The 16,115-nt window shown below is 40.1% G+C and overlaps 1 protein-coding gene across 3 annotated transcripts in view; it reads left to right on the forward strand.

The window, feature by feature from the left end:
- The first annotated feature begins 358 nt into the window (after positions 1-358).
- Positions 359-16,115, forward strand: part of LOC104925118 (copine-8) — a 70,204-nt gene continuing 54,447 nt past the window's right edge. For 2 of the 3 annotated variants that reach the window (XM_027283762.1, XM_027283763.1), the window contains exon 1: positions 359-611. In XM_027283762.1, the coding sequence (XP_027139563.1) occupies positions 508-611 (104 nt within the window). In that variant the 5' untranslated portion in view covers positions 359-507. Of the gene's footprint in view, positions 612-1,058; positions 1,363-16,115 lie in introns of those variants that run through there. The other variant, XM_019262378.2, reaches the window with a different exon arrangement.

A 16,115-nucleotide genomic window follows, 5' to 3' on the forward strand; every position in this document is an offset into this window, starting at 1 on the left:
TTTATTGGAAACTGTTGGCTTCCTTTACTCATAACATTTCATAGTTACATTATATTGTTTTATTGTCTAAAGTTACTAAAAGTAATGTGAGTAATACATTAAGTAAGTTCAAAGTATTCTTAAGGTAACATAAAAAGACGACAATAATAATAACAGTCACAGCAGTAATGAGAGTAATAAGGAGTGAAATAATTGTTTTAATTATTTTATTATTACTATATATCTGTGATATTTGCCTTGTCAGTATTAATATGTTAGCATGCCATTTATACATGAAATAGTAGGTAAACACAGGTGTTAGCAATGATACTAATGAAGGTTTGGTTCCATTTAGTGCAGCAGAGCGTTTCCTCTGAGCCAACATGCAGCACCCTGACTCAGTCTGAGCTGAATGGAACTGAACCTTAATTAGTGTCACTGCTAACACCTGTGTTTACCTACTAGGTCTATTGATTATGAACCTTTTAAAACAAGTTTTAACGTCTTCTAAATGTAGCCTTAATCAATATGAATATGAACTTAGCTAATTTGTCTTGCTTCGCGCTCATCGCTGCTTGTGACTGCCTAGCCTCGGTTTGTACCGCTACTGGGAGAGTCAACTTGGAAAACAGGCAAGTCTTTAATTTAATTTTTTAAGGTGCAACACGAAGCATTTTTTTATTCGGGTGATTAGAATAGTCTTTTACGTCGAAAACGTAAGTTTTAAATATGTTCTGCTCTTTGAAATGTCGAGGTTTTTTAAAATATCACTTACTTCTGTTGACCAAACATTTGCTAATAGCTACAGAGCTGCTAGCATGCCTGTCCTGTGTGTAGCTCTTTATAATTCATATTTCAACCATTTATCCGCCCAAAAAATCATCTCAGCTCCAAAAGCTCAATCCTGAATCTAACCTAACCGAACTTAAACCTGAACTAAACCTAATCCTGATTTGTGAAGCTATTTGTTCCTTACAAGTCGATATAAATAGTCTACTGTACACTCCCACTGTGTGTGTGTGTGTGTGTGTGTCCTCCCTCCCCTCCACACACCGTCCTCTCCTCTCCTCTCCTCTCTCCTCCGGAGCACCGAGGCGCACAGAGACGCGGCTCCGGCGCGCTGCAGCTTCGCGTCCGCGTTCCTCTCTCCGGTGCTTCGCGCTTCCAGAAACAAACAAACGTCTTGTTCGTCCTCACGGTGAAAAAAGGCTTCCTGTCCCTGCAATCATCTCTCCTCTGGGCTCCTCTCATGCCGCCGTTAAGGCTCTGGATACGGGGCGATTTGTGATCGAGCAGCTCGATGAATATGGCGTGTATTGGGGACGCAGACCCGTTCACAGCTGCGATACCTGCCACCAAAGTTGAACTCTCGGTTTCTTGTAGGTGAGTACCGACTGCTGCTGGTTTCCTGCTGTTACAGACGGAAAGGTCATGTCTGTATGTGTGAAACTGTTCAACAGTCTGACATTTGACGCGGGGACTTAACTGTACCTCACCACGATGGATGGATGTAGCGGAGAGTAAACGCAACAGAAACTCTCTTCGCGCTCAGTTTTATGCCAAAACACAGCTCTTTATTATTGATTTGAGCCTGAATGCAGCCTTCTGAGGGGTCACCTTTCTCCCTGTGTTACAGTAGTGCAGCCTGAATGATGATGCAGGGACTTAAACAGGGAGTTGGATTTTGTGCGCCTGTTGGCAGCAGTTTGTTTGGGTGATCGCCAGATGGAGGTCAGAGTTGACATGTCTTTACTGTACTGTCATTTTTGTGATGCAGCTGCTTCATGCAGAGCTGAGGGAGTTCATGTTTTAATGTAATATTCCACAAATTCATCTTTTTTTTTGTGCACGGAGACTGGATGAAGTTCAGACTGTGGCAGTTTTACTACCGAAGCACCATGCTCCCCACTCCTTTCTTACTGTAGCACTAATAGTAGAGGAGTAGACTGTAAATGGAGACAGAAAGTGAGGGGCTAGGAGTGAGTAATCTCTGGATGCTACAACTGGCTGATGAGACACAGATATAGTAGTCAGCCCAGTTTTATAGATTTATCATCCTAATTTCAGTCAGTCACAGTATTTATATCCATCTGTCTATATTATAGCTGAGACACTTAGCTGTGATTAGTTGAGCCACAGAAAATGAATCAATCACTACTTTGACGATTGATTCATTGTTTCAGTTTTTCAATCAAGATGCCAACAATCGGAGTTCAGCTCCTTAAATGTGAAAGTTTGCTGCTTTTTTTCTGTTTTATTGGACACTAAACAGAATACTTTTTGGTTCATTTCCTCTGACAGTTGAAAGAATATGTTAAAGTATATGTTATGTATCTATCTATCTATCTATCTATCTATCTATCTATCTATCTATCTATCTATCTATCTATCTAAGGATGCTCTAGATCTAAGGATCTATGCTCATTTTTCAGGTAAAAATGAGCATGGTGTGGTGTTTTTCTACCACAGGCTTGCAGAGCAGGTTGGCAACTACCAATGATTTTTATTATCAGTTAATCTGCGGATTATTTTCTTTAATTGAAACTGTTGATTGATAAAATGCCAAAAAGTAGGGATAAACGTCCATCAGCATTTTTTTCATATAAGGCTTTTTGAGACACTGAATTACAAGAAATACAAGAGAGACGCTGGAACCACACAAGTATTTTTTTCTTGGAAAATGACTTAAAACACTGAATCAGTTATCAAGATAGTTGCTGATGCATTTTTGGATTATGGACAGCTGTGTTTAGCACGTTGCTCTAAAATCTATCAGAGATGTTGAGCTGGGTTGAAATCTGCTGAGTGTGAAAGCCATAGCATATGATTAACATCATTTCCCTCAAATAGAGATGACTGATTGACAGAAAATGAATCAGCAGTTTTGACAATTGATTTATATTTATTTATTTATTTATTTATTTATTTATTTATTTATATTAGGAAAAAGAGAACGTAATGTGTTTTTGTTTAATTTCTGCAAATCTTTGTTAAAAGTTCAATCTTTACTTGGGAACAGTTCCAAAAATAATTTCAACGCAAGATCCCTATCATAGCTGTTGTTCTGAAGCTTTCCATGGCATGACCTTCATCAGCAGATGGAGTTTCCCCTGTTGTCTTGGACAAAATTATCAATTAGAATACATCACCATGAACCTGTGAAATTGTAATAGCCATTTTCGCTCTTTTATTGCGTAGACCAAACAATTAACAAAATGGATATGGAAATGTTTCAGCCGTACATCAAACCTCTCAGTGACCTCTCCTGTTCAGCATATTGGTAGCAATACACCAATGAGATAGGAGACTGTTATCTCGGGGTGTGGATATCTCATTATTGTGTGCAGTAGCTGACAGTATGTCTGTTCTGGAAAATGTTGCATTACAGTAAATTGTTCACCAGTCTGTTCTGCCTTTACCTGTTTGGTCATCATGTCCACACAAACAATTAACATTTTTAAGAAATATGTACAGTTACAGATACCTTCATTATTTGTTACCTTCATTATTCATTATTTATACTTCATTATAAAATGTCAGAAAATGCTGAAAATATACATCATCAATATACATCAGCCAGCTGCTGCAGGAGACGGAGCTGCTGTTGCTGTTTTACGTCGGTCTTAGATAAAATCCTGATAATGGCTCCAAGATCAGAGCCTGTGAAGATGTTTGTTCCAACATGAGGAAGCCACCATCTGTAGAGACACAGATGAACAGCAGCAGCAAATCATTAACTAACTGTAAACTGTAATGGAGATATGGTAACAATAATGACAGTAATAATTTATGTGGTGGATGTCGTACAGGACCACAGCAGCAGCCATGATCTATGAACCTGCTGGACGAGAGAGCACAGAAACTCCGGGGAAGAAGTTTAGTTAGTAACATGCATGGTGATCAGTAGAGAGAGAGGTGGGGGGGTCCTCTGGCAGTCTAGTCCTATAGCAGCATAACTACTGTAAGGGGCGACCTGAGCCAGCCCTAACTATAAGCTCTATCAAAAAGGAAAGTCTTAAGTCTACTCTTAAAAATGTTGATCGTGTCTGCCTCCCGAACCCAGTTTGTTCCACAGAAGAGGGGCCTGATAGCTGAAAGCTCTGGCTCCCAATCTACTTTTGGAGACTATAGGAACCACAAGGAACCCAGCGTCCTGAGAGTGCAGTGTTCTAGAGGGGTAGTAAGGTATTATGAGCTCTTTTAGATATGATGGTGCCTGACCATGAAGAGCTTTGTAAGTAAGGAGAAGAATTTTAAATTCTATTCTAGATTTCACATGTAGACAATGCAGAGAAGCCAAAATGGGAGAGATGTGATCTCTGATCTTGGTTCCTGTCAGAACACGTGCAGCAGCATTCTGAATTAATCGGATTCTTAACTAGAGGTAAAACATCCTTGAGCAGCTTGGTTAGGATGGGGTCTAAGAGACAGGTTGACGGCTTAGATGAAGAAATTATTGAAGTTATTTGATGAGGGTAGATGGGAGAAAAACAGTCTGAATATATATCAGGTTTTACAGCTGTTTCCAAACTTGCTGTATCAGAATTCAGATCAGGGCCTGTTGAGGGCAAGAAGCTCATGAACTCATTACTAGTTAGACCTAAAGGAATAGATGGCTCAGTAGAGTTGTGGCTCTCTGTTAGCCTGGCTACGGTGCTGAAGAGAAACCTGGGGTTGCTCTGGCATTACGGAGAGCCTTCCTGTATGTTTGAATATCATCTTGCCAGACTAAACAAAATTCTTCCAGTTTAGTGGCACACCATTTGCGTTCAGATTCACGTGCCTCTTGCTTTAAGTTACGAGTCTGCTGGCTATACCATGGTGCTAACCTCCTTTGTTTAATTCTTCTTTTTCAGAGGTGCAATAGAGTCTAGAGTTGTCCGTAATGAGCCTGTAGTACTGTACTGTCAACAGGATGATCTATTTGTGAGGGGCTAAAGGAAGCAGACAAGTCCTCTGCTACATTGAGACATTTACTTCTAAAATATTCTGCTGGGACTTGAAATCAATTAATCTTTTCGGTGAATGGCTGCTTCAAGCTTTTGAAATAAACTTTTGATGAACTCAATGGCAACTTATCTTTCCAGCAACCAGGGATGTCAGTTTTCGATAAATATACTTCCAATAGACCAACGCCCATTTATTGGCAACCACCACCTAAATTACCTACTGAAAGAAAAGAGATGATGTTTCTGAGCTTCCTGATAAATGGACGGAAACGGAAATCAGAACATCTCTGTTGCCAAAATGTCTGTCCCTTTGCCTACAGATTCTGCATTCACATGCAGATATCTGCTTATAGAGATTACCCCCCCTTACTTCTAAATAGCAGCATTTTGGACCATCGCGCATCACACTCTCCCCGGCTAGAAGCAATATGATCTTTGGCTGCGAGCCATCATGGCAGCCAGGCACTTTTTCTTAATGTTGTACAGCATAGGGTTAGCACTACTGCTAAACTCAACAGTCGTATCACACAATGAGAAACAATTAGTTTTTGTTTTTTGTTGTTGTTATTTGTTGGTCTTCTGGAGGAAATGCTCCTACACTGAGCTTCATTTAGTGCACCTTATCTTTTACCTCAGACTGTTAACTGGAAGCTGTGAGCTGAGTGCATGCAAATTAACCTACTGACCGACATGCGTCAAATATATTCTTGTGTATAATCGATTAATGCTTAATAATGATTAATGTTAGCACAAGGTGTTCCCAGGGAGGTCTGTAGAGTAACCGGGACATTGTTTCTAGAATGACAAGTTTTTTAACATTTTTTTTTAATGCTGTGAGCGGTTATCTCCATTGTAATGAGTTGACAGTAAATAATCTCAACACCTCTGGGAGCAATACAATATATTGTTGTGTTAAAAATATGGGTGAACTGACCCTTTAGGATGCTGCCTGTCTGTTTTACACCAGGAGTACTCAGCCTGTGCATACGGTCGTCGGTTGCTCTGGAGGAGCTTTGTCAAGCATCATCTACCATTAGACAGTGAAGGTCTAATGGTAGATCATGTTGATTGCATTCCAACTGCAGAGCCGATCCAAAGTCTTAAAGGCACTGAAGTCATGTGCTTGTAAATGAGTACCTCGTAACGTTGCTTGTAACATTCATTTTCTATGTTTTACAAAGTTATTTTCTATCTGTAGGGAAGAGCATTGTTTCAGGTGAGGTGTGTCCTTGTTGCATACGTTTGTTAACAACCGTTCTCCTTACTGTTAAAGCAACTACTTTGCACTCAGAAATCCCCAGAAGAGGCACTGAGATCCCTGATTATCTGGTGTTGCGAGCTTAAGTCACATTTTAAAGCGTATGCATCATCATGATTATATAGTTACTAATTGTATTCTTGATTAATCAATGAAAATGGCATCAATCGTGATATCTTACAGCTCAAGGTTATGTTTTCAAATGTCTGACCTGCTGCCCAAAACCTTATTATATTCAATTTAGTGTAATGTAAGACTTAAGAAAAGCAATTCTCACATTCTAGAAGGAAAAACTATAAAACCCGAGACTCAAATGATTAATTGATTGTTAAAAAATATCCATTTCCTGTCAATGGGATTTGTTGTTGTTGATCTAAACTGCATAGCTTTGATAAAGTTCTACACTTTTTTTCTAATTAAAAGTTTCATGGACATCTAGTGAAAACACGACAGCAGTGTCCTCAATGCCAGTGCTGTCGTGTTTTCATCAATAAGTTGAGGTGGTTGGTATAGTTTCCACTCTTTGACAGACACATCCATTACTTAACCATTTAGTTAGATTATTTTTAAACATCTATTTAACACTGTTTTTTAGCTGCCGAGTTGATGGCAGAGTCGACACCCTCGGCAGACTCACCGACACAAAATTTACAAGCCTTGAGCTGGTGGGCGGTGTGATTTTCCCACTTTGGTGTCTGCATGTCTGCAAAGCTACTGAAGCATTCAGTCTAGATAGATCCCATCCTTCAGTGAAAGCCCTCCTTCACTCAATAAATCCAAACCATCACCGCACTCATCACGCGTGTAGTCAAGCAGAATAACTGACAGATTGATTAACTCAAGTCCAATATTGTGCATCAGTGAGGAGAAAATCCTCTGCTTCAACAACACACAGCCGTTTGACTGACGACTGCCTATCAGTCCTGGTCAGAAGGCCTTGATGACACACGTGTTCATGAAGGATCAGATAGGCCTGCAAACAGTCAGTCCATGGAGAATGTTTGCACAAAGATGTCTGTGTTCACATCGGTGTGGCTGTCATCTGATCTGAGTGGTCCACAGCGGAGAGATAGCCATGACCTTTAGGCACAAAAGGTAGGAAGTGTATCCCGTCGAAGAATTGACGTGTTGTGATGTGGTTGTATTGAAGCCGGACGCTAACCTGCTGAGAGGCCAGTCGATGTGTCACAGCCGATGTTGCACTCTCCACGAGGAATGTGAAGAAAGAGACAGAAAGACTTGTTGGAGCAGAGAAGGAATCCTGTGTGCTTGTTTCTTATGTTTCACAACTGTACACAAACATCACTGCAATACTAAGCAGGTCAAGCATCAGACACACATTTGAACAAGATATTAACCTAACACTAGGAATGTGCGTTATGTCATCGTTTACGATATATCGTCAAAAACATTCCCCACTGTAAGAATATGTCATCCTGCAATAAAAACGATAAATTCTCATTGATGATGTATGTATGTGTGCGACACACTCACAGCCCAACACATTTATTGACAAAAAGCTCTTTCCTCACGCTACGGCTGCCAATCAGACACTCGGTGGAACCTCCACAGACAGCCTGAAATGTCTCTGAAGCAGAGACTATCCAGGTGGATTCACGGACTAAACTCTGATCATCTACCTATGTGTGTGTTCTCACTTTGTTTATTTCATGTACCAGCTTCTAAATCTGAGTCCGACTCAGCAATTTACACCGCAAAATATAATGACACGAAGAAGTTTAATTTGATTTGTGTCCGATGATTAGACAGCGAGTGAGCGAGAGATCGAGACAGCCAGCCAGCCAGCCAGCCAGCACTGGCCTCGATAAAGCTGTTATTAATCAGCTAAATAAAATGTTATTTCCTGATTGTTTCACAGCGGTTACATTTAGCAGGTATAGTCACGCCCACAGCAACCCACCACCAGCTCCCTCTAGCCTTTATTATTTTGGTGATAGATTTATAGTCAAAAAGATTAAGCTAAATTGGTGTTTGTTTATCAGCGTTTTTATCGTTACCATGATAAATACCAGAAATAATCAGGATACATTTTTTTTAGTCCATCCATACCTAACACAATACATAGTACTAGTAGTGGTTAACTGCATATCAATAAATCTATCTGTAGACTCTGTAAATCACCTTGGTTCCCCGATGGACTTGGAGGCTGTGTTTTGCAAGGCTGACTTTGCCCCGGGGTCCCAGGAGCCAAACCTGGCAAGAAAACCTCCCCAGTATCTACTCCCTGTTGTCAGACTGCCCTGGCCTCTGTCAGTCTTGGGTTGGGACTGGACCTGAGCTAGGGAGTGGCACCCCATGGCTCTGCAGTGAGCACTACTTGTCGTTTACAATTTCTATTTTGATTTTACTGAGCAGTATGAAACCTATTTTTTTTTTAATCGCTTCCCCTCTTCAGGGTTACAGTTTCCTCAGCTTGTGTAGTTTCTTGTCAGATGTGTGTCTTTCTGCAGTTATGGTTGTCCTTCCTTCTAATGTAATAACTGAAAAGCTCCAAAGAGTAGTGGACCATGAGCTGTGGTTGGTGCTCACATTGCAGAGTCTGACAGCTGGTTGAGTCAGACTGAAACAATGTAGACTCATCTTTAATGTACACCATCTAGAGTAGGGCTGATTTGAGGCTTATTCAGACATTTTACATCAGAGGTTTTCAAACTCTGCAGCATACCTTCCCAGGAGTGGAGGGAGAGACACGAGGCAAAGATACTGCTGTAGTGAAAGGGACAGGTGCATCGGCCAGTGTGATAAAAATAGCGGGAAATTGGTTATTGTAGTTTCGACTGCTGTTTTCACCCTTTTAACAACATGCTCAGCAGCGACTGTGACACATAAATCCTGGTGGAAATTAAGATTATTATCTCTGATGTCTGTCACTAATGCTTTTTTTTTTTTTTTTTTTTTTAAAAGACGCTCTTTGTAACTGTTTTTAGGTTACGTCATAGTAATTCAGTGGTAGTCTGTACATCCAGTGGGGACGCAAAATGTAAACAAATATAGGGTAAAAAACACAGCTAACTAACATATTTCTGTTTACGTAAATTTCTTAAAGCTGGAAAATGTCGATCTGTCTCCTGTCTGAGTGGTAGCTGTCGATAGGTAGCAGTTTGAAGGTGTATAATGGGGAAGTAGCCACACATTCTGTGTCCCCCCAATCAATATTTTGCCATCACGTCAGATCCATTAGTACATTTTGAACAAAGAAATGTGCAGCATGTTACCTGTCTTGAAGCAAATATTACACAAATTCATGACAAAAAAGGTTGCACCAGAAGAAGCTAAGCTAATAATTAATTAATTCATAATATATACATCATAAACTGCAATTTATGTAACAATAGTGATCCGATAAACGTTCAACACATAGAGAATTTGTTAGTTAGCTTTTTAATGAGTTAATTAGTCAGATTCTTAGACTGCTGCCGTTTCTTTCAGTTAACAGTTGACACAGTCATCATCAAATGAACAGAGGACTAAAATGATTAAAAAACAGTCTTGACATGAGTAAATTCAGAGCAGCAAGACGCTATGCTGCTGTGTGCACTGTAATAATGCAAAAAAATTCCTCCAAGAACAATTTGTTGTAATGTATCACTTTCTCTATTGATTTTATTATGTTATGTTTCATACATTTCACTCCATTCCAGTTTCTTGTTATTTACCAGGTAGACCTGTTGACTCTAGAAGTCAAGTTCAAACAGTTCTAATGCAGCTAAGTGAAATGAAATCAGGCAGGTCTCCTGTTTACCCCCCATTTCTCCCTCTCGTTGTAGTTTCACTATGTAACTTTGCTACCTAAAGTCTACTGGCTGCTTTTACAAATCCTCCACCATTTCAGTGGAACAGAGCAAAGAGCATAAAACCTACAGATCAAGTTGGCCTCATGTGGTGGGTCCAAACCGCAGGAAGCCCAGCGGGGATCATGCTTCATGGCTCCATTAATGAGTTTTTTTAGAGTCATTTGGCCTAATTAAGGCACCAGCCAGCCACCGTAACTTCACCCGGTTACCTCAGTGAGCTGACATGTCTCCGTCACATTACTAACCGCCTCACCTCCTGCCCCCTCTGTTCCTCTGCTTTCATCTTTTGCATAGCCACTTTCCTCCATCTCAGTGATTGCTGTAGACAGATCTGAAGACATTCTGTTGATTAGTAGTGTTTGATGCCTTTCTACTCAGGACAATACGTGGATTTAATGTGGTCAGTGTGCTTTCAGATGCTTTAAAATAATTCAGGATTTTTGGACTTGGAGCAAGCTGTAAACATCACAGTGAAACATACAGAGTTGAATTCAGAATTGAACAGATGATGCCCTAACTTACATTCTACCAATACATATACCATTTTAGTCTCTTCAATCCTTTGGCAGGTCTAGTATTAAAAATGGTAAATGATCTACATTACTTTATTTAAAAAGTATTTCTAAAGTTTTCTAAAGTATATTTTGCTGAGTTACATTCAGCTGTGTAAAATGAGGAAATTAACAACTAAAAGTTGTTATGCAATCTAACAAAGGCACCTAAGGCTTGAATATTTCACTCACCGAAAGTGTGATATGTCCCCAAAGTAGCTTGTTCACAGTTACAGAACAAGCAGGTACAAAAATCTGTAATATTGTCAAACAGTGTGGGTGATGAAGCTTCATCTAAGCTACCTGGGGGAATTTTAGAAAAATGTAGGCAGTATTATGGATGGGTTCAAAGTGCAATATTCACAGATAAATGTGGTGAGCGGTGAAAGGCACCCACTGTCAACTCCTAAACTGTGTTTAATCGGCATCTCTAAAAACAAGTTTTTGAGTTACAGATTACTGCTAGTGTTTGAATAAGTGTCTGATTAGGAAAAACTACAACAACAAAACAGCCAGAAAGGAAAGAGCTGAAGTCCTCTGAGATGTTGACTGCAGTGGATGAACCAAGACAGATATTGTCGAGGCCAAATGCATACACTGTGTTTATTGGAATCAAATTATAGTGTAATTTGAGCATTTGAGTCAACAAGTCACCATAAACACCAATATTTTGATCATATAAATGTGACTTGATATTAGTTCATGTGGGTGTAATTTAGGGGTTGGCAATACAATGTGTCATGAGAAAATATTAATTTGTCTCTGTCGATTGTGCTGTGCTGCTTTTTCTTTGTTATTACACTCCAACAACATCAACATTGCAAATTAGTGAGCAAGGCTGTTTTTTTGTTGCTTAATTTGTCAGGTGTTTTATTGGATTAGCTCAAAACAAACATTTTAGTCATTCCTGAATTGAATTTGAATAATTTTATCCACACTCCCAGCTTGTAGTGGGGCTGCTTGAATATGGAAAAAATCAATATCACAATTATTTTGGCCAATATTGAAATCCTGATTATTCAAACGATTAATTTTGAGTTTCACAATGCATTTATTCAGCATTTCTCTCTCTCTCTAAAAAAAAACACTTTATGCAAAATATTCAAATTGAAAATACATTTTGGCTAAAAATATGTACTTTACAGCTGTTTTGCAATGTATAAAGCATTAAATCAATAAAATAAATATACTTTATGGAACATTAAGTAAGGCATAGAAAAACATAAATGTATCAAAAATAAACTATGGATCCAGCTGCTCTGCAAATTCTCTATATTTATAGAACAAAATAAATATAATAATAAACCGAAAAAAAATTAAATGGTTGGCTGAATTTTTCACTATTTTTTTACTATTGCATAAATAGCCTAATAAATTTGTAGACATGTTTTTTCAAAGAAAGTCAATGTTTATTTAATATCCTCCAGATATTCCAGTAGAATTTCCAGTTAGTATAATTATTATTTCATTTATACTGTTAGAAAGCCCATGTTGTTTTAATCACTGTTAATTTGTTCTTGAAAGAAATACTATTTAGTTTTATTATATTTCCGATGAATTTCCATTTTTCCCACGTTCATGAACGCATCATAGTCATTTTGATGGTCATTGAACGCACCTCGCATGTGTGAGACGCCGTAATGTAGAGAGAAGTATATAGCTTTGCTAAAGAGCAGTGTATGATGTATTTCTTGCCTGTGTTTTTCCTATATCCTGCATCGTGGGTTTATTGTGTGGAATGAGAAAAGAATCAGCAACCCTGGCCAGATCACCGCGCACGTTGTTTCATTGCGTCAATTGTGTCACGCCACTATTCGGCCACTTCACCGAAAGCCGAATGTGGCATTTTTTGCAATATTCGGCCGAATACTTTCGGTTGCCGAATATTCGGTAGAAGAAGAAGAAGAAGAAGTTTTCTTGAAACCCTCACCCTGCATATCTTTAGCTAAGAAATGTCCAATGGCAGCTGTTAGACCCCGTTTACACGTACACGGGTATTTTAAAAAAAACGAGACATTTCCCTTTGTTTGTATCTTTTACCCGCAAACGGTGAATTCGCCTCTGACAATGATTTGAGTTTTAGCCAGCTGATGCGCCAAAAGTGCGACCAGTGTTTACCTTTTGCTATGACGATGATCATGGAAGCAGCCGCCCATAGGCTTGGTGTAGTTATGATGGCACTCCATGGCGTATTTATGCGGGTTGATGTAAACAAAAACTTTTTTTGAAAACAATGCTATGTACACAATGTTATTTTGGAAAACGGAGGAAGGGAAATATTCGTTTCTCAACATACCCGGCTATGTGTAAACGTAGCCTAATGTCTTGTGCCTCTCCGAACTTGTCGGATAAGGAGTAGCATTAAACAATGTGTCTGTGATCGATGACTGAGTTTGTGTTGACGTCTTGCTGGTTGTGGCACTGGCTTTGTCTTTTTGTTTCTTTATTAATTCGTCGTGAGTGACTTTGTGCTTTTGTTTGAGATGGTTGAATAAATTTGTAGTGTTACCAAGAGGAGCAGCTGTTACCTTGTACTGTAGCAAATCTTGCACATTATGTGCTGCTGCTTCTCGTCGGATTCTTCTCATTCGCTTTCAATCTTGCTCACTGTTTTTGAACACCAAACAACACACCTCCTCACTCTTCAGCTGCATGAGAGAGTATGGGCTATCCTGTTAGTCAGCGGGGCCGCGTGAAATGGCACGTATTGCGCATGCGCGTCTCTCAGAAATCATGTAATGAAAAGCGGAAAATAAATTGTTTAAACACGGTTATATGATTTTTGAGATGTTTGACAACAAAATCGAAATCGTGATCAAAATTCGATTAATTGTAATAGCCAAAATATGAACAGCTTAGAAGGGTTGCACTGCAAGTTGCAATTGTGTTGGAAATGCCAGAGAGACCAACTCTAAATCTTAAATGTTGGTGGTCACAATGAAGGAAGAAGGTTGATGGTCATTGATTGAGATGGATGAAGCAGTGTTAAATGTCTAATCAAAGTTTTACTGCCACAATCATGTCATAGAAAGCTGTTCAACAAGCAGTGATTCTGTTCTCAAATGTACATGCACTGAAGTAATGTCAGTCTTTCAGTCAAGTATGATTCCTTTAGTTCATTATTGGATGTACATTACTTTCCAGTGAGTGCAAATACAAACGCAGACTGAGGATCGGAGAAAATCATTGAGAGTTAAGAGAGTGTCTTAGGTGCGTCAAAGGTGGATTGATCAGTATGGCTCAGAGTTTTCTTCACTCAATTGACCTCATTGATCTGATGCTATCCTCCCAGCAAGACAAGCATGTGCTGTTCATTACTGTGCTTTCACCAAGGGGACCTCTTTATTAGCTAGTTCATAGCTTTATGGACTGCTACTGCACTAACAGTAAGCAAACCTGCTCAGAAGCTTGAGGGCTAAATGTCAAGCTAGAAGACTTAGATGGGGCTACGCAATGGGAGTGGCCACCCACGCTGCAATCTGGACCTCCATGACTTCAAGAAGCAAGAAGGCAAGGAGGTTTTCTTGCTGAGAAGGAAATAAAAGAAATAAAATTCGGACTATTTTCTTACTTCAGAATAGTCAAAATTTTCGGTTCCTAATCCTAATTCCTGGCTGCCCCTTTTAACACAACATGTAGCCAGCTATTAGAGGCTAGGTTGGGTGCATATGTGTGGAAGGCAAACAGTATATATGCACATGATCTCTGCTCAGAACACACCCCTTCTTTATAATTGGTATAAAATTTTAAATAAATATAAATCACACTCCTGTTGTGATGAGGTCCTATTTGATCCTCTTTGTGCGTTTGATTGCAGACCTCAGAAGGCAATGTTCCCTTTTTTTTAAGAAAACATCCTGTTTCATCTGAATGGCTCTCGCAGATAGAAGCCAGCCCCCCCTCCTGCCTCCTTCCTTCTGCACATACAGGTATTTAAAGCTTCAGCTGCCATGTTTAGGTGGCTGTGATGTAACTGGTGGGATTTCAAATGTAATTCTGATGTCGAGGAGGGGCTGCACGCGTAAATGTTTGATGAACGATGAAGCACTCTGCTTGGGCCGCCCAGGCATTTCCCACGCTGCCCGTGGTGGAAAGCGCTTTTTAAAGAGTCATCCTTCTCTATCAGGGCCAGGTGGAAGCCCGAGGGGGCACATGTATCAGAGGGAGGTTACCATATCCATACAAGTGTGTGCAGTCCAGGCAGCACTCACACCTACAGTTGTGTCCTGTCCCTCATACACTCCTAACACGTTTTTTTTCTTCCTCGACTGAATGTCTCTTCCTCCACTCACACTCCTCTGGGAGCCAGCACAGTACAGTATTGCTTTTTATTGGACATTTATGCCATTTGGCAGGTGAAGTCAGCCACTTCTCACTCCTACACAATCTCTCAGACTTTGTACCAGTCATAAACACATCCCCGGCAAGATTCCAATGATTATCATCATTTATTTAAGGTCTCAAGCCTGGGGAAAGGCCAGTAGGCGTGCTCTGACCGCGAGTGTGGCGTTTTATCATCTGGGACCACACTGGGATCGGCGCAACACGACTGCCTGCTCTAGATACATCACTAGCCGTCAATGGTTCCAAGACACTGGCTGCTTGGTATACAGGACAGGATGGGCGACAGAATGCTCGTCCTGCAGCTAGCATAATAGCAGGAGCCTCTCTCCCTACTCATTCGTCTCTCCATTTCCCTGTCAACAGAGCGCAGTATGGATGAAGTCATGCTGCTGCGATTATTGCAGCTTAAAATGATGCGCTACAAAAATCTCCTTTAATGACTCTAAATCACAAAATGCTTGGAAAGTGGCTGTTTAAAATTGCCCGTGGCTCTTACTGCATCCAGCATGGTCAACTTATATTCATGTCAGTTCCAAATGTGACAGCAGGAAAAAAATGGTCAAATATCAGTGACAGTGCCAGTCCACCTGTCAGACCTCTCCTGCAGCATAGTTCGTACCTGCAGTATCCCTCTGCAATGCACAGAATGATCCAAACACTTGTATATTCACCACAATACGGCTTCTTGTGATTAGGCACCCCCAGTTTCAGAGTGTAATCCCACTGTGGTAAATATGGACAGCTGTACGTGTGCATTTGTTCTTCTATGTTCAGAAACTCGAAAACTGCTAACAGACAAACATGAAACAAGGTTAACAACACAAGACATAGCAGCCTGCTAATATTACTTACTAGTCCAACAGCGAGAAGGCCAGCTCGGCGTCTGTGCTCGGTTTCTTCTCTATTCAAACACTAACACTCCTCCAGTACTCTGAGCTCACATTCTGGGCAGCTCGGCTAACAAACTGAGCTAACACTAGCTAAGAGCAGCTACAGTTTGCAGTGCTTTACTTTACTGTCTATCAGGAAGCTCTGTAAAGTTGATGCGCAGCAGCCAAATAGTTAACGTTAGTTACTTTTTACACCCTTTGTACTCATACCCAGAGCACAAATGTACGAACAAATGTACGAATGACAGAGACACCATTCACCTGATTACAAGTCAGTGTAGCATCAAGTTACATTTGATGCAATGTGAAATACTTGTAGCAGCTCCACA

This window comes from Larimichthys crocea, chromosome X (assembly GCF_000972845.2).
Source record: "Larimichthys crocea isolate SSNF chromosome X, L_crocea_2.0, whole genome shotgun sequence".
Classification (NCBI taxonomy): domain Eukaryota; kingdom Metazoa; phylum Chordata; class Actinopteri; family Sciaenidae; genus Larimichthys; species Larimichthys crocea.